At 38.2% G+C, this 19,791-nt stretch overlaps 1 protein-coding gene across 1 annotated transcript; it reads right to left on the bottom strand.

Annotated features, from left to right (window-relative positions):
- Nucleotides 1-598: 598 nt before the first annotated feature.
- LOC118854083 (transmembrane protease serine 11B-like) lies at nt 599-18,950 on the bottom strand. Its single transcript, XM_036764399.1, has 9 exons — nt 18,872-18,950; nt 16,634-16,749; nt 16,469-16,536; nt 13,683-13,843; nt 11,570-11,608; nt 7,049-7,238; nt 2,698-2,957; nt 1,285-1,427; nt 599-760 (listed from the first exon to the last, which is right to left on the bottom strand). The coding sequence occupies exons 1-9, from the start codon at nt 18,948-18,950 to the stop codon at nt 599-601; spliced, it is 1,218 nt and encodes a 405-aa protein (XP_036620294.1).
- Between the last annotated feature and the right edge of the window lie 841 nt (nt 18,951-19,791).

Genomic DNA, 19,791 nt, shown 5'->3' with positions numbered 1-19,791 from the left:
ATGTGTCCCCCATCAAGTGGTGAGATCCTTGAGAGTAGGGACCCTTTTTAAATTTCTTTGTATCCCCAGTGCTTAGCACAGTACCTGGAACATTGTAGGTGTTTAAAAAGTGTTTGTTGACTTAAAAGTACCTACTTTGTGCCAAGCCCTGAGCTAGGAATCATAGAACCAGATAGCTTCAGACACACTTGAATAATGTTTTGTTTCTTTTCTATGCTGAAATTAAAACAACTGATTTGAGCCAGATGTATGGGTTTGATCTGCATAAAATAAAAAAAATTGTGAAGAATATTCATTTTGGATCAGCATGATAACATCAGAAAAATTCACAAAATATAAATTTAGATAAAAATATTCACTCGTATTTGCCATTTTTTTCCTTTGCTTCAGTTTCATTGAGGAGTGAAACAAGTAAATTCATGTGGATTGTCTGTATTCGCATAGAAATATAATATATGAAAAGGCAGTTTTCCAAGCACGCTTTCAAGACAATATTTTGGTCATTATTCAGAATACTAAAGGAACACGTATTAAACATGAATTCTTATCAGTATTTGTGACTCGCAATAATCTTTGTTATACTCCATAAATTACTTCTTTAAATTCCAGTTTTTTTAGTAATCCAGTCACGGTAGAAAGTCAGTCTGGTGTAGACGCCTGGCTTGTTCACTTTACCACATCCTTCTCCCCAGCTCACTATTCCAATGAGGTACCAGACACCTCTAGAACTAAGTGAAGCTAGTGGTCCACCAGAGTCATTCTAAAGGAAGGAAAAAAGATGTTTATTATGCCATGCCTATTTATTATTATACTTTCCTTCTACTCTGGTTCTTGTATGTGCCCATATATTTACACATCATTTTACCCATTGGAATGTCAGCACCTTGAGGGTAGGGACTGTTTTTGCGTTTTTTGCCCCTTTTTTGTGTCTACAGCAATTGATACATTGTAAGAATTTGCTAAATGCTTATTGATAGATGGATGGATGGATGGATGGATCGATGGATCGATGCCAAGAAATTTCTTTTTACACAGTATTTCCATGGAGTTACTTAATTGCCTGGTTGCCGAAGCAAAACAACACTCATATCTCTATTCACTCTTCAGGCTTCTCTTCCTCCTTGTGAGCTGCCATGCTCACCTGTGAACACCCTTCCTTTCTCTCTCTGCTTCCCCCATCCCTGGTTTCAGCTGCCCCTTTGTGTGTTTTCTTCCCTCAATAGGATATAATTTTCTTGAGGTTAGAGATTGTCTCATTTGCTTGTATTTGCATCTCAGACCTACCTGACAGGCATCAATTTTTCCACTCATATATCCTGCACACAGCATGGAATTTTTAATCGAACCAGAATATGCCCCTGAGGCATTGCAAGTGTCTGTATCAATGATTTGTACAGTGGCTTGTTGAAGTATCAGTGGCAAAGGTCCTAGAAACGACAAAGGATGTTCTTAGTAAGCTACTCTGTATGAGACCCAGGAGGAGACAAAAGACATATTTCACTAGTCTTGATCTATTCTTGGGATGACTTAAATCTTGAATGGTTACTAAGATCCTTTCAAGGAGAGATATCAAGCAATGGAATAGTGAATTATCTTTGCTACTCTTCTATCCTAGGTCTTTCTCTCACTCCTCACATTTTTGGGTAAGAAATTAACTAGATTCCCAGTGCCCATCAAGATCTAGAGAAGGAGTGGGGAACCTGAAGCCTCAAGGCCACCTGTGTCCCTCTAGGTCCTCAAGTGTGGCCCTTTGTGGAGTTAGGATTCAGTTAAAGGGCCACACTCGAAGACCTAGAGGACCACAGGTGGCCTCAAGACTGCAGGCTCCCCACTCCTATTCTAGACTCTGGGGATGTTTCAGACACAGTTTATGGATCTACTATCAAACTATGAGGCTTATAAGTCTTCTTAGGCATGGGTTTCTTTTTTGAAGGGGAGGAGTTCAGGAGTGGGGGTGGGAATAATACCTAGGGCGAGCGAGTGATCTCCAGAAGGTCTTTGTTGAGCTGAGGGCTTATTTTCTCTGATCACTCCCCAGTGGTGAACCGTGTGTCTAAACCTAATGTAGTTAAGTAGCACATCACGTAAGACCTCCAAGAGAAAAGAAAACTCCCAAGACACAGGAAACAAACATAAATGGAAAGTATCTAGGATCATTGGACGTCTTCCCTTCAGTTGTGTTCCTTTGCCGGACAAATATTTTACCTATCTCTTTCCTTCTTTCCACTAGACTGTAAGTTCTTTGAAAGCAGGAACCCTATTTTCACCTTTTTTGTATCCCCAGCACTTAGACAATACCTGGCACATTGGTAGGCACTAAATAAAAGCTTGTTGACTGGCTGATTCTTTCTCCTAGTGCTATCTAACTTCATGATGTTACAAGGGCCAATTTCCAAATACTACCATTGGAATGTTAACTGTTAGGGACTTTGGTGTAGACAGGTAATTAGCATTTTCACCAGAGTTGCTTCCCACTCCCACAGAGCATCTGCTCAGATTTTCAGATTGTGCTCACAGTTAGCTTACTTAAGTACAAACTCATCTGTACTGACTTGCTGAATAGTACTTGCAACTGTCCAACCCCAGGAACTGAAAGATGGAAGATGCTTTCAATTCCCTTACATGACACTCAACAGACTCTTCTTTACAAGTTGGGCACCTTCCATGAGGCCATTTAGTTTTCAGTGAAGAACTTACCATGCATAGAAAGTGTTCCCCATCCTGTAACAACAGCCATTTCACCTGCTGAAAAATTCTGTGTGGCTTCAGGAAGACAAATGGCACGGATATTGTTCGTGAAAGTGACTTCTTTAGCAAGTTCCACCAAAGCAATGTCATCATGGATCAGAGGAGATCGATAATCTTCATGTAAAATGATGGTCTTAACATTTCGTTCCATGTAGGGACGGTTTACCACATTTCCAAAAGCGACAGTCCATTTTTTGGTGTCATTACGCCTAAAGACAAAGTTTAATTTGGATATCTTCAGCCTCCATGTCAAAGTGGTGCTCCTTGGGTTTATTATTTCATAACACTAAGATTTTTAAGGTAACCTATTATGTCCAGTTCTCACATCATTTTACCTCAATCTACCTTTCCACTCTATCTCTCACATGCCACACAAAAACTCAATTCCAACCAGAACTCCTACCAAACTGGTACATTTATTATCCCCATTATTTTGTACTTTCTCACCTGTAGTCCAACTTCCCAAAGTGATTTGCCTTTGCAAAATATATTTTGTCTTCCTAGAATTTCCCTCATTCCCATTGTATTTTTCCCCATCTCCTTTCAAATCTTACTGGTTAATGAAAGCTTAGTTCAAATCTCACTTCTTCAGTGAAAAAACCTCTGGCTGTCCCAGATGGAAGTGATCTTTCTTCCTTCTGAACTCCTAGAATATTTATTGTTTGTACCATTCATTTTATACAAGCACTGCCAACTTATTTTTTTTTCTTTTAATATAAGATTTCTAAATACGATCATAAACTCTTGGGACAAAGGTTCATATGTAATGTCATAAAATCCCAATTAGGAAAAACCTCAAAGAATGACCAGATACCTGAATTTGAAGTTGACTAGATAATAAGAACCCATTGCATTTATTTAACATTTCCATAAAATAACCCCTTGAGTTAGATAGGGCAAGTATTACTTTTTCTCACTTTTGAGAAGTAAAAAAAAGCTCCAAAAAGTTATGGTTTGCCTATAATCATATAGCTGATGTCTGAGGCAGGATTTGAGTACATCCAGCATACTCCCTTGTCCTTGAGCACTGGAATCATCCAGACTTTGTTTGAAGACCACCAGTGATGGGGAACTTACTACTTTCTGAGAAAGCCCATTTCATTTTTCTGTTCAAATACTGGCTATGCCACTTGCTGCCTGCATGACACTGGGCAAGCCACTTATGTTCTCTGGGACTCAGTTTCCTCAATTATAAAATGAAGTAAGATCTCAAAGATTTCTTCCATTTCTGAACCTAAGATCCTATGATACTTCTTATCATCAGGAGATTTCTCTCTCTATAGAACGAATTCTACCCATCTTAAAATTTTACCCATTGCTACTAGTTTTACCTTAAGTTCAAGGAGAACAAGTCTGATCCCCATTATCAGTAATGACCCTTTGAAAATAAGGTATCTATCACTTGCTTTACTAAGTCCTTTCTTCTCCGGTCTAAAAATTTCTTGGTTCCTTTAGCCAGTCTTCGTATGGAATGATCTTGAGGCCCTTTGCCATTCTAATTTCCTTCCGACTTGCTCTAGCTTATCAGTGTTCTTCCTAAAATGCAGTCTTTGTAGTATGTGCCTCTATATCTCCAACAGCACCAACCAAAATATTTTACACATAATAGGAGTGCATAGAATATTTCTTGCTTGATAATTGTTATAATCCCACATCTTCATATTTCATCTGTAGATCTGAACTTGGTGTTGGTACTCCAGAGCAGCAGTGTCAAACATGGGGTCTCTGCAGCAAGTAACACTAGCAAGAATGGCCCAAACTGGTTTAAAATGTGATTGGGAAATAAAAACAAAAATCCACTGAAACTCAGATAATACTACATTTCAAAGCTAATATGCAGCCTGCAAGGTTTATTGAATTATGGATTAGTGCCCCTCACCCCGTTTCTATTTGAATTTTGCACCACTGCTCTAGAGAACATGGTAGCCTTAATTTAACATAAGAGCATGAGGCTTCCCAGGTTTGCCTCAGTTCTATGAGAAATTCAGAAGATACTTTAAAAGCTCATCATTCTGAAAGGAGCTATGATATATTGGAGATTAGGAATGTTGTTCATCTGCTGGGCTAAGCTTAGAACTGAGCTAGACTGGACCAGAGAAGGACTCTCACACTTCATACTGGCTGTCAAAGGAAGCGGATCAGTGAGGCAACACATTATGATATATTTTCAGAAATGAATTCTGTATACATAAATGGGAAGTGGTGGCCCCATTTAACAGAGACATCTGAGCTAGAAGAGTAGAGATACAAGAACATTGTAAGGCAAAAGAGAATTAAACGTTGGTAAGCATAACAGGCTCTAGCCCACAGTGGCTGTGGCAGACACTGTCATAGTGCCCTTTGTAAAGGTGAAACCAAGCAACATCACATCCCTATAAGACTAAGAACTATTAACTACTTATATTGGTAAGGTTATCCATAGATAAGACCAATTAATAGGGCTTCAATTGGATCTTTCTTTTTTACTTATTTAGAGATTCAAAAGTCTCCTTTGCACTAAAGATACAGTGGTAAGAGGATTCAATGAGTCAAGGGACCTGTGTTCAATTCCTATCCCCCAGTAATTAGCCATGTGAAACTTGAGCAATTCACTTCATTTCTCTGGTCCTTGACATCTTCATTTGTAAAATCAAGAGGTTGAACTATAATGATCTTCCAATTCTAAATCTATTATTTCCCTCACTTCTTTTTTTTGGAGTAGACCTGAGATTTCATTGCTATAAGGAACTTGCAATGAGGAAACTTCCTCTACCAATGTAGATTAGTAGCCACTCTGCAACTGGCAGCCTTAAGTGTTGTCTGGGTCAATGAGATGTTAAGCAATTTGTCCAGGGTCACACAGTGCACGTCAAAGGTGTGACTTGAACTCAGCTCTTCCTGACTCCAAGGCTACGCCTGGAGAAGTAACCTTGAATTCTGTCTGTCTGAATTCCTTAGCTGTACTCCTTTTGATCAAGTTGTCTACCCCATTGGAATGTAAATTCTTTGAAAACATGGACTGTTTCTCCTTTTTCTTTTCAAATCATGTGATGGCAAGCAGGGTGGGACTTTTCACTGTTTTTACTTTTGGAATGCTTCTCATCACTAAGGCAGTCAAGTGCCTTTGATTGAGGCTTGCCTTTGTTTCAATCAAGAGTCTTTGATTGAATCAAGAGTCTTTGATGACCTGCTTAAGTCACAAGAATGCCTAAGTCACATGAGTTTGATTTACATGGTTGTGACACCCTCTGTGGGCTGACCCTGAAGAAGTGTATATGTGAGGTTAACATTTTTCTTTGGAGGACTCACTCATTGGAAGAGCATTCCTTTGATTCTGCCAGATCAGTCTCTGGGTAGCCGTTAAGGAGCCCCCAGCTTTGAAAACCCAGATGTTAGTGCTTCTCTCCCTGGTAAACTGGTATTATTTCTATGGACAGACAGAAGCCCTGTCTGCTGATTTGTGTTATTTGCTCTGTTTATATAATTTCTGCTTTTAATTTCTGTTTGTGTTTGCTCTGAAGTTCAGACTTTTTCCCCTGAACTAAGTGAATGATATATGTATGTTTAATTAAAGTGAGATTGTAAATCCCTTAAAGTTGATTTCCTTAGAAAAGGAGATCAAAGAACCTGTGCTAGCAGCGCTCCTGTGTGCTGGTGTTTTTGGTCTTACACAGCCACAGCAGCTGCAAGTAGCATTGTTGTTACACCCCAGAGCACAGCCAAGTGTACAGTATATAATAAGCTCTCAATAAGTTCTTGTTGACTGACTGATTGAAGTAAACATCATCCAGATCCATACCTTGCATGTTTTAGTCATGTCCTACTCTTTGTGAATCTATTTGGGGTTTTCTTGACAAAGATACTGGAAGCATTTGCCATTTTCTTCTCCAGGTCATTTTATAGATGCAGAACTGAGATGAACAGGGTTAAGTGACTTGCCCAGGTTCACATGCTAGAAAGCGTCTGAGGCCAGATTTGAATTCAGTTTCTCCTGACTGCAGAGCTGGTGCTCTATCCACTGTGCCACCTAGCTATTCTCACCTTGCATTTAGCAATAATTATAAAAGGTCAAATTTTTATTAAACTATAGACAGTATTTTCCACTAATAACCCTGTGAGGATGCTAAAGAAATCCTGATATCCCCATTTTATAGCTAGGTAAACTGGGGCTTAGAGATAATAAATGATTTGCCTTAGCTTATAAAGCTAATAAATGATGAGTCAGAACTTGAAACCAAGTCTCACAATTTCAAGTCCAGTGCCCTTTAACCTGTACCAAACTGTCTCACTCCTTGCTCTTTACCTCAATTGGTGAACTTACCGTGCGAAACAATGAGCTGCAGACACCAACCACTTATTGCTGATCAGAGACGCCCCACACTCGTGCTGACCGTTCAGTTTTAGACTGGCTTGCCACGGCCATTCTCCTTCCTTGGAAGGCTTTCCTCCTATGATTCTGTTATTTCCTATGATTAGGTCATCTGACAACAGTCTTAGTCGTCTCCCGCAGCCTGTCAGAAAAATTTGTCAGTTTACGAACACTAAGAACAGAAGTTCTGATTATGGTAATCAGCTACTGTTTCCATTGACTGGAAGAGAGTACCAAATGTAAATGTAAACAGGGCTGTCAAAACTGTAGTCAGTGACATTTTCTTCAGGGATCCCAGGCTCCCATTTTATTTTGTTTTCTCTACTTAATAGAATTTTCATCCCATCCTTTGGTGACCATTAACCTCCTGGGCTCTCTTTTTTCCCCTTTCTTCATCAGAATTAGATCACAGTGAACTCCTTCACATTAAGATTTGATCAGACTCACAAGAGGAATTGGCGGGCACACTCAATATGGTGGAAAACTTGGGAGGTAATAGCCTGTCATCTGAGAGTCATAAGGAGAAGAAAGTCAGGCATAATGTAAAGTATTGCCTAGACTTTAGGAGAAGAGATTTCAAAGAGTAGAATCCCATAGCCCAAGATTCTACAAAGAAACTCGGATTATCAGATATGAAAGATGTTCAAGAATGAAGTTCTGGTGATACCAGCTGGGGTGCTCCAGTTATTTTTAATGACCTTCCTTAAAAGTGGCACCCAGAATTCAACACAACACTTTAAAGTCCTCTGGCCAGCAGAGAGTACAATGAGACCATGGATCCCCTTGAGATTACATTTGCTCTTTTGGCTCCCATTGCTGTTTCACATTAAGTTTCTATATGATCCCAGTATGCAATTGCTATTCATTCTGATGAGGAATAATAAGAACAGCTATATATATATTTGTGTGTGTGAATGTGCATGTGTATGTATACATACATATATTATATATATATGTATATATATATATATATATATATATATATATATATATATTGCAAAGTGCTTTGCACAGAGTTGGATAAAGAGAGAAGTGTGGCTGCACAGCAAACTAACTCACCAACTGCTTCAGATTTACAAAGAACATGTATGAGAGGTGGAAGTAAGGGCAGGTAGCTGAAGAGTCATCCAAAGAATATCTTAAAGGAAGCTAGTATCTATTAACCATTGAGCACAATATCCATGGAGTCTTGTAATAAATATTAATGAGGATAAAATTAGCTTTTAAAGCTATATTGGGGACAAAAGGAAGATCAAGGGAAAAAATAGAACCCTGGCTTAAAGTGGATGGCAAAATGAAAATAGATGATAGAGAAAAGGTGAAAGTATCTAACTGCTAATTCACTTCATTTTTTCCCTACCAAATATGATCTTTAAACAGGAAAGAATAAAACAAAAACAGCTAGCAGGAATTAAAATGAATGATACATGAGGAGATAGTGAAGAAAATACAGTGAATTTAGGAAGCCCTTGACTTGGATGAACTACAATCAGGACACTGAGGGTGCTTTCTGATAAACTTGCTGATATGATCGCTGGACTGTTCTCAGGGATGTTTGAGGAACTCTGGTGAGAGGGAAAGGCACCTTGGTCCTAGAGACAGACAAATACCAACCCAATTTTCAAATGGGAAAGAACTGACTTCTTCAAACAATAGTCCACTGCACTTGGCATTGATTCCCAGTAAAATTTTAAACATTATTATTGAAGGCAAGCCAACAACGGTGGAAGTGCTTGCTATGGACCAGACACTGTGCTGAGCAAGCACAAGAGATGAAAACACAAGCCAAAAGAAATATAGCCCTTATCCCCAAGAAGATTATATTCTAATGGGGGAAGGTAGCATACAAAAGGACAGTGGCCAAGAACTTTGAAAGGAAAGAAGTAACTGTCAAAAGCCCATAGACATTCACTAAGTCATATCAGACTCACTTTTCTTTCTTTCTTTTGTTTTGGAGGGGGATAGGACTACTAGTATAATAGATCAGAGGAATGCTGGTGGCATATATTTAAATCTATTCTTTGTGGGTAAGATGGACAAATACAGGCACGATGACAGCATGGTTAAGTGGCTTCTGAATCTATTGACCAAATCCAAAGAGTGTCTAATTTCATCATAAAGTGAAGTCTTAGTAAAGTGCCTGGAACAGAGTAGGCCATTAATAAATGTTGACTGATTGATTGGTTTCTGTAGCAGAGGTTCTTAGCCTTGAGTCCATGAGCTTATTTTTAAAATATTTTGATAACTATATCTCAATACAATTGGCTTCCCTTATAATCCTATTTTTAAAAACTGTATATTTAAAGAAAGGGTCCATTGGTTTCACCAAACTGGCAAAGAGGTTCCAGAACATTAAAAAGGGTTAAGAAGCCCTGCCTTTAATGGAATTTCCCCTATATAATGCTTTCATTGTCCTCTTCTAGTCAATATTTTCGCAATGACTTAAACAAAAGCAGAGATGTCATACTTATCACATTTATAATTATGCAATGCTATGATAGATGTCTAATATTATAAATGACAGAACTTGGATAAAAATTATCTAAGCAAGCTGAAATAGTGAACTGACAAAAAGAAAATGAACTTGAACTAAACTAAACTAAAAATATCATCCACATAATTACAAGATAAAGAAGTGTCTGGAAAGTAATAGATGTTCAAAAACACAGAGAAGAGTTAGGATGGAGTCAGCAATATATTGTGGCAAATCAAACTGCTAATGTGACCTTTGACTACAATGCTAAAAGCATCGTGTTGCAAGGGAGTCATTGATAGCTCCATGTTAGTCTCCCCTGCTCAGTTAGCATCTTGAACATTACATTCCATTCTGTGTACCACATTTTATAGAGGACATTGAAAAGCTGGAGTACATTCCCAGGAATGTGACCAAGCTGATGAGAAGAAAGCAACTATGCCACATGAAGGTTGGTTGAACAATGTTGAAAATGAAACAGTGACCTCAAGGGGATAAAGGATTACCCTAAAATGGGTGTTCATAAGTCAAGACATAATCATTTGGACTTCATAAGAACCTGGAGAGTCTTATATGACCTGATGATGACTGAAGGGAGCAGAACCAGGAGAACGTTGTACACAACCACATTGTTTCTGTGATGACTAGCTTTGATAGACTTGGCTCTTCTCAACAATGCAAGGTTCTAAGACAACTCTAAAAGACTCATGATGGAAAAGGCTATCCACATCCAGAGAAAGAATTATGGAATCTGAATGCAGATTGAAGCAAACTATTTGCTCTCTCTTATTTGGTCTTGTTTTTCTTTTTTCTTTTATTTTCTTTTTTGTTTTGTTACATCTTTCTTGTGGTTCATTTCATTGGTTATAATTCTTTACAATTTGATTATTGGGAAAAGAAGTTTAGCATGAAGGTAAATGTAGAACCTATATCGGATTATGCACCATCTTGGGGGGGCAGGAGGAAAGAGAGGAAGGGGGAGAAGATTTGGAACTCAAAAACTTGTGGAACTGAGCGTTGTAAACTAAAAAACTTAATTAATTTAAAAAAGATATAATCATTTATGTTGTCCTGTGAAGTTTGCTGTTATTTCATGTACATTAGTCTTCTCTCCTCAACTAGATTATAAATTACTTGAGGACAGAGAATATGCATCTCCTATAGAACCTAGAACAGTATAGTATACAATAAATACTGACAGGTTGATTCAGAACCCTCTCTAGAGATAAGAAAGGTTCAATTGACACAGCAGGTACTATTAAATATTTTGTAACAGAAATGCTAAGAAATACAAAACACTAGGGTTTTTAACTGATTTTCCCTCTGGGGTTTTAACCTCAGAATCAATTGTGTATGTGAATGAGCTGTGAAAAGCTATGAGTCTTCTAAAAGCATTATATTAAAACCCAAACTAATGGTACCTAAATATAAAATCCTAGTTCTTTTTAACTCCAGTGACAGATAGATTGGCTAAAAACTTTGCCTGTATAACCTGACTTCGCAAAGGTATTTCTGGGAACTGATTCTAATTTCATGATTATTATCTATGACCATCTACTCCCTCCACCCTACCTCCACTCTCAGGCTGCTGGGCATTGTTAGAAAAATTTAAAAGTTTCATTGACTAGTTCCACTTGAAATGGTTACCATTTAGCCACACTTGGGCCCTTGTTGGTGTTACAAACTTCATTACCTAGTGATTCCCCACAGACACCACAGTTTCAAACACTTTTCATTCTTCTCAACTCCCCAACTCTATTACCAGTGTCTTCCCACTCAAGCCAATGGCTTTGTCTCTTAATGGAGTGTTTTAAGGAAACAAGACCTCCTTTCATCCTTTATACAGATGTACTTGGTGCATCTACTATGGAAAACATTATTACATATTTCAACATACAATGTATTTTAAGATTTATAGGGATGGTAGGAAATGTTGTGCTGAATGTATCTCTGTATATTTTTACACATAATATTTTTTGTTGTAATATTTCTAAACTTACAGTTGATAACAAGCTTTTCAGCATCCTCTTCACTGATTTCTGGAATAAGAAAAAAGTAAAGCATAAAGTTAACAAGAAGATGATATTTCACCAAGAAGCAAAGTTTATGAATGAAACAGCCATAACTAGGGTGGGGTACATAGGGTTTCTCCTTTGGCATCAACCTCCAGAGGGAGGGTATACTTTCTCCCTACAGTGGGCTACAGACAGGGTCCCAGCCTTGCAAGTCTTCTGTTGGCCTTCCCTTTCTAGAGAGCTGGGAAAAATATGGGCCAGGACATGATAAGGCTACACCAGAACTGAGGAAAGCAGGAAGGATAAACAATTCTGTCTCTTAGCATGATTGTACTCATGGTCAGACTTTCCCAGGACTTCCTGGACTCTCCACTCTTTACCGAACCTCCTTTTCCAACCCTTTGCTCAGCAGGATTTCCCCCAAGTGCCAGAATTCCTGGTTATGACTCTGATAAGGATTTTAACATATTTTTGGAGCCCAGATACATGCAGACATTCAGTCATATCATTCAGTTGAGTGTATTAGCTGGGGTCTCTTACTTCTATTTGTTTTAATAACAATATTCTATCTCGTTATATAATGACAAATAAATAAAACATCCATTGATTAGTCATTCTCCTATGCTACCAACAAAACAGGACAGGATATAAAAATTAAACCAATCCGTTTTACTATATGTGAGTTGATTTGGTGAAATGTTCAAAGTCAAAGGAGCCTATAATTAACATAGAAAGTCCTCTGAGATCCCTGCCAGCTCTATAATTATAATCTTATAAATATGACTGAAATGTAGGATGTGGATTATCTGTGGATTTTATTTCTTTCTCAATCTCTATTATTGTGGATAATTGAGAACTGACTAAATATTAGGAAAGCATTCCATGTGTACAAAAGTTTTTTATTTCATTTTTGAATAAAGAGAAGGTGATTGGGAGCTAAAATGAATGCTTGTTAATAGAAAAATATTTAAAAATATATTAAATAAAGCTACAATTTAACCCACAGGACTAGACAACTATGTTTCTGTATAAAAAGAATGATTTGCTGTGATCTCCTTGCTAAGAATATGTCACTCTCCTTTGATGGAATTCCCAAGCTTAGTTCTTTCTTTCTATGGAACTGGAAGGATGGAATAGGAAGGAATACTACCACATTCACCCTCTTTGACCAATGAGGGAGAAAAGCTGTCCACTCCCCCTTGACTAGCTGTTACCTGCAGAGGAGTACTACTGCTCCCTTCAGATGTAGTATTATAAAGTATGTAGTAGTATATTCTATTTTATTCTGTAGTATAGTAGGTAGTATTATAAAGTCTTTATTGGAGAGCCAGTTGTTGCCTGCCGTTTCAAGGTCAGAGTGGGTCATAGCTCTCAGTTATTCTGCCTTCAGCTTTGCCAGGCAGCCAAGAAATCCAAGTTGACATCCAGGGATGTGAACAAATAGCACTTAATCATAGTACACTAACCTCCTACAACTTCTTGTCCAATAGGAATTCATAATAATCCTTTGATTCAGTAAATGTCTTACAATGTGTTAAATAACCTAATTTACTCTTTAAGGACCTCCACCAGTCCTTTTATTTGCAAGAAATAGCAACTCTCCCTACCAATGGAAATAAAAGTATTCTTTTTTTTCTCTAAACCTACCCCCTCAAACCCAGAATCTGCTTCCTAAGAGCAGAACTGAAGGGGTAGGGATGATGCTACAAGAGGCATGTTGAAAGGCTAAACTATCCATCTTCCACCAAATAGCCTTTACCTACTTTCACATTTATACGCCCTTTCTTTCCCCATTCACAAAGTGTACATGTCTTCTATATTGTTGTTTGCTTCAGGCCCCCATACCCATCATCTTTCCATTTCCTTCTGACAAGCAGCAGCATAAGATTTCAGGAAACATTCACCGAAGTACATTTTTTTCTAAATAAATTTCTTAAATGCTCATTGCTTGCAATGACCCAGAAAATTAAAGCATTAGGAAATAATGATAAATTAGACATCACACAAAGTGTTTTGCAATTCTACATGTACTTCATAAATGCTCATTAATATCACTATTGCCGTCATTGTTATATTATTATTAAATAAATGAAAATACCCATAATCTTAAGAGAAGAGGGATCTGTGGTCAAGGATGTTTTGTTGTCCTTTAGCATCTGATGTAAGATATTTTGAATTTTTCTCCTCATGCCATCCCTCTTTGCAAGAACAAACTTAAATGCCAGCCAAATTTTAGCCATCACACCATTGGTCTCAGCACTAGAAACAATAGGAATAGTTCAATAAATCGGTAACAGTACCTTAGTTTTTGCTTTGATGCCTCACGATCTCTTAGCTCTTTTATGGATTTATACAATCTTCCTTATTTTAATCATGAAATCCTTTATCAATTCTAGATTTATAACCAAAACAATTTACTTTGTTCATGCCCAACATACAGTTGGCTTTGTTAAGTTTCTAAGGACCTGAGGAATGTGGTGTATGAAAGGAAATGTGGTCTAGAACTAGAGTCCAATGTAAATATTACAAACAAATGAATTGACATTAGTGGGCCAAGTGATGGGCTTCAAAAATCAATGAGCAGTGATGCTGGGATTTGCATTAAAACCTCAATTAAGTAGAATCTATTTAACTAGCAGCCTCAACAATATTTTTTCTCCTAACTTTGAGCATGTCGCAGAAAGATTCAAATGACTACTAATAAAAGCTGATTGTTGGGTTGTATTCACAGTAACTACATCAAAGACAAGAGCAGCTAGGTAGCACAGTGGACAGTGTGCTGGGTTAGAGTCAGGAAGAATCATCTTTAAAGGTCGAATCTGGACTGAGACACTTACTAGCTGTATGACCCTGGGCAAGTCACTTAAGCCTGTTTGCCTCAGCTTCCTCATCTGTAAAATGAGCTGGAAAAGGAAATGGCAAACCACTCCAGTATCTTGGCCAAGAAAATCCCAAATGGGGTCATGAAGAGTCAGACACAACTGAAAAAATGACCGAATGGCAATACTATCAAAGACATGCAAAAGAAGTCAGTAGCTATCCTGCCTAATCTACTCCTCCATTTATGGAACTGAATAAAATAATTTGTTAACAGTGATAACACTGAGTTATTGCAAAGAACCTCAATCATTAGAAAAAGATCATCTGTTCAATGTACTCTTTTTAAAAGTTTTTATCCAGACCTGCAACTTTATTAATATGGAGAACTCCTGGTGAGGAAACTTCGTTTGCCATCACAGAATGCCACTTGATCTCCAGCTTAGAGTACTAGTTGCATTGAGAGGTTAGATGACTTAGTCAGGGTTACCCAGCCAGTATATATATTTCAGAGACAGCATTTGAGATAATCCTTCCTGCCTCCGAGACCAGGCCCCTTTGCCCCTGTATTCTCCTTATTAAGGATCTACTTACTAAGGCATGAAATTATTATTTTAGACATTTTCCACAAGAAGAATTGGGAGGAAGGGGAAGATTTAAGCACTGTTAAGTATAATACACAATTTCTCAATCATAGCAAATAAAGACTTTTCTATTATTCAGTACATCCCCAGAATTGGGACTCCTAGGACAAAAGAGCAGCCAATTGGCATATTTGGACTGGTTTAAACCTGAACAATCTATTCTGTCCCATAACTATTGAATTGGGTCAATTCTGTATTTAAGGAAACAAAATCTTGTGGGGAGCAAACAGTTCCTAGCCCTCATTTTCCAGAGTTTCAGGGATCCCCTATTTTAAAATCCATTTAAAGTTGGTAGTAGATCGCCAGCTATTCTCCCCACTAATACAGGAGATCAATGGTATAAAGACTATCCAGAATGATCAGAGTTGTCTAAAAGAAGAATGGATTGCCTTGGAAGGTAAGTAGTTCCCCATCTTCAAACAGAAACTGGATAATAATTTTTCAGGTGTGTTAAGTTGGGATTCCTTTTTTGGATATAGGTTGGACTAAAATGGTGGCTGAGATCCCTTTTGACCCTAAAATGCTGTGATTCTATTATTCTGAGTCTAAAGGATGAAAGTGTTATTGTGACTTTGGGGACCGACCCAAGATAATTTTGAATGATCCTAATTTTGATGTGATAGAAACTATTCTAATTTATTATAGTGTTACCTTGTTTATCCCTTGATATGGCAAGCAATGTCAGCTACCTAATCAGCTGAGGTATCACATCGCTGCATTTAAGGGCTCATCCTGGGTTAAGGACCATGAAACTTGAGGAGTCCTCAAGCTCTGTGTTGAAAAGTCTAGAGATGAAGGGAGTATCAGAATGCAAGAGGAAAGAACCCTGGGACCAAAGGTAAAGTTTCCCAGAACAATTCTGAGAGCAAAATTGTTCTCTTCTGATACCTGGGGAAATTGACTAAGAGTCACTGAGGCCCAAGGCCCAGGGTTGGATCTTGGCTTCCTATGTACTCGAACAGTAATAGTATCTATGACTTCTTCAGTCTGAAGAACTCCCTGCTTGGAAACTCCCTCTGCCATCACAGATTGCAACCAATCTATTACTTAGTAGACATGGCTAGGGAGTTGCTGAAAGGTACATAGTAGTAAAATTCCATAGTGGTAAAAATTCCTTTCAAGAGAGGACATTAATGGTTCAATTTACTTATATATTCCTACCATTTACTTAGCTAATGTTTTTCTGTATAAAAAAGGGAAAACGGCCTGGTGACACTATATCTCTGAAGAGCATTGCTTGATTTTTCCTTCCTAAGGATTTTTATGTATAAGATCTATTGTAAAGTGTTAACTTCTCATTTTGTCTTAACTTGGTGGGTAGTGAGTTCCCCACCACTTCAGTCTATATGACCTATATTACTAGAAATGATCTCTTCCAAATCAAAGAATCCATGCCTCCAGTTATTGAAAAAAAATAACTTACGGTAGTTGGATGACTTGTGAGCTAATATACTCTCTGGATATGCTGGAATTATAAAATGTATCAGATATCTGTTAAAAGAAAAAAAATCAGTAAGCAAAATGTCTTAGTATGCTCACATTTCCAGGAATGCTAGAATGAAGTAAGAATGGGCTAGTGCTGACTTACCAGATTCTCTATTTTTTCAATCAGAGCTTTGCTTTTCTGTGAAGCTCTCTTCCCACAGTCATAACTGTCTGAGACACCAGAGATATGAAAGCTACCTTGGTAATAGTGGGTCCTTTCTGTAACAAAATGAAATCTTCAGAGAAATATACAGCTAAAAGGGATTTCAAGTCCAGATCTCTAACTTCAAAAAGCAACATCTAGAGTCATAGATTTAGAGCTAGACAGTACCTTTGGAGTTATCTTGTCCAAGTCTGTCACTTTACACATTGGGAAACTGAGGGCCCAGAAAAGTCATATGGATAGTAAATGGCAGAGCCTACATTTTCACCTAGGTCTGCTTAGAAAGTTAATTTTAGCCATTTTCCCCTAGAGTAACCTTTGAGGAAAGAATAAACTGGAGATTAATTTATTTGGGACACTTCTTTGGGGTTACTTATTTACCCAAATTATTCTAGCCCAGTAACCGTCCAGGTTTTTACTATCATGTAAGCAGGGCATGAGTAACTCTTTTCTTGTATCTCTCTCTGCTTTGGGGAAGCATCATCTTTCCAGGGTAACACTACCACCCCAGCATACATTGTTCAATGCTACAGAAGCATTTTCCTACACTTCTTTGTTCAGAGGCCCTATACTGTGCCTTATTACCTTTAGCACACTGATACTGTAACAACAATTGTGCTTGCTGCTGCTGTGGAGGGATAGACCAATAACACCAGCACACAGGAGGGCTGCTTTGATCTGCTTTTCTAAGGAAAGCAACTTTAAGGGGTTTACAATCTCACTTTAATTAATCATATACATATCATTCACTTAGTTTGGGAAAAAAGTCAGCACCCTGAACTTCAAAGCAAACACAAACAGAAATTACAAGTGGAAATTATATAAACAGAGCAAATAACACAAATCAGCAGATAGGGCCCCTAACTGTCTGTCCATAGTAATACATACATAGTTACCAGAGAGAAAAGCACCAACATCTGGGTTTTCAAAGCTGGGGCGGGGGGGGAGGCTCCTTAACGGCTACCTTTAGTCTCATCTGGCCAAATCACATACTCTTCAAATGAGTGAGCCCTCCAAAGCAAAATGCTGACCTCAGAATATATATACATTTCTTCAGGGTCAGAGGGTGTGACAACCATGTGACTCAAACTCATGTGACTTAGGCTTTCTTGTGACTTAAGCAGGTCATCAAAGACTCTTGATTTAATCAAAGACTCTTGATTGAAACAAAGACAAGATTCATCCAAAGGCACTTGAATGCCTTAGTGTTGAGAAGCATTCCAAAAGAAAAAAAAGCAAAAATTTCCACTTTGCTTGCCATTACAGCTACCAAGCTCTACTGTTTCCTGATTCTCATGCCCAAAATACCTACTATCCAGTTCAACCACCTTAAAGGGGGCAGTGTGAGTGCTATTTGTGCTTTTTCCATGTAGATTACATGTGTCTTAATGGGACCATCTAGATATGGCTCACAGAGAGGCAAGAAGAGATATCTCTAGTCTAGAGTTTCCTTTTCCTACTCTGATCTCAAGTGAGACTCATTCCTGCCGGGAGGGGAAGCGGGAGATTTGGGCCAGAAAGTGGACACTCTGATCTCCTCAGAGAGAAGAGGTGCAGGTCTAGAGTTATATCCATCTGTTTCTTTAGGTATTGATAGTCTAAGGGGAGACAATTTTTAGATTCAAGCTGTATTTCTTATCATTATCCCTTTACGGGGATAGGAGAACCTCATGCTTGGATATATATCCAAGACTTGACCTCCTTCCCACCAGATGTCATTTCCACAATGAATAGTAAATAAAGTGAATAGTAAATAAACCCATTTAGCCAAAGAAATAGTAAACAGAAATAAGAAAAAATATGCATATGAGACTATATAGCAGACAATACACAGAGTGAGTAAGCTCTCACGTAGGGAGTGAAATAATTCAGTTCAACTGAGAAAATGTCTCAGATCTCACCAAGGGGAAATTCCTCAGAGTCTCTAGTATAACAGTCTGGGAATAGGAACACAATATGGTTTTATAGCAAACCAGAAAAATAGTTGCTGACTCAATTGATATTGCCAACCCTGGCTTTTTTTTCAATGATGAACATATTGTTATGAAACAAATATTGTATACCATGAAATAGTTTTTCCAGAACATAACTAACTGCTCATAAGAGTATATAACAATTTAAAAAGGGAAGTTAGAGTCGTCACAAACTGAAAAAAGTGAAAACATAAATAACACTGACCAGTTGCCAAAAAATGAACAAGGAGACCAATGATTACTCCCAAGACCACCAGAATTCCAAACAAGATAAGGGTAATCATCCATAATGGTAGGGATGTCCTTTGGGAAGTTCTACCTGTACTGTGAAGGAGAAAGAAGATAAATTAGATGAACAGTCAAGCTATTCCTCTCTATTTTCCTAGCTAGATATCTAGAGCACTGGATGTGGAGTCAGGAATAGCTGAATTCAAATCCAGCCTCAGATTCCTACTAGCTGTGTGACCCTGGGCAAGTCACTCAGCCATCACGTGCTTCAGTTTTCTCATCTGTAAAATGTGGGGATTGGCCTCAACCTCCAAGATCTCTTCCAGCTCCAAATTTATGATTCTATGATCTCTTTTTTGGAGGGTGATTCGGGTTAAGTGGCTTGCCCGAGGTCACACAGCTAGTAAGTGTGTCAAGTGTCTGAGGCCGGATATGAACTCAGGTCCTCCTGACTCCAGGGCCAGTGCTCTACTCACTGCACCACCTAGCTGCCCCAGATTCTATGATCTTTTACATCACAGAACAAAATATACAATGTGTTCTTGTTGTTGTTCAGTCATTTCAGTCATGTCTGACTCTGTGTGACCCCATTTGGTTTTTTCTTGGCAAAAATACTGGACTGGTTTGCCATTTCTTTCTCTGGCTCCTTGGCAGATGAGGAAAGTGAGGCAAACAGGATTAAATGACTTGCCCAGGGTTACATAGCTAGTAGGTGTCTGATGCTGAAATTGGACTCAGGTCTTCCTGGCTCCGGGTCACTCTATCCATTGCAGCACCTAGCTGCCCCATACAATGTAGTCACAACAGTGTTAAATTGGACAAAAATTAGAAGCCCAAAATAAATATAATTAAAGGGGATGACATTCAGAAAAAAATTAAAGTGGAAATAGCTTTCAC

Source organism: Trichosurus vulpecula, chromosome 6, assembly GCF_011100635.1.
Source record: "Trichosurus vulpecula isolate mTriVul1 chromosome 6, mTriVul1.pri, whole genome shotgun sequence".
NCBI lineage: Eukaryota > Metazoa > Chordata > Mammalia > Diprotodontia > Phalangeridae > Trichosurus > Trichosurus vulpecula.
The sequence above is the reverse complement of the archived record's forward strand: the minus strand, read 5'-3'. Positions and strand labels throughout refer to the sequence as shown.

Excerpts from the sequence above, each read along its gene's own strand:
- LOC118854083 (XM_036764399.1), bottom strand. The coding sequence starts at position 18,950 with ATGATTACCCTTATCTTGTTTGGAATTCTGGTGGTCTTGGGAGTAATC. Across the intron at positions 13,844-16,468 it reads TCACAAGTCATCCAACTACC|TGCTGAGACCAATGGTGTGA; the intron begins GTAAGTTATTTT and ends TATTGTTTCTAG. Across the intron at positions 11,609-13,682 it reads CTCTTCTCTTAAGATTATGG|AAATCAGTGAAGAGGATGCT; the intron begins GTATTTTCATTT and ends TTCTTATTCCAG.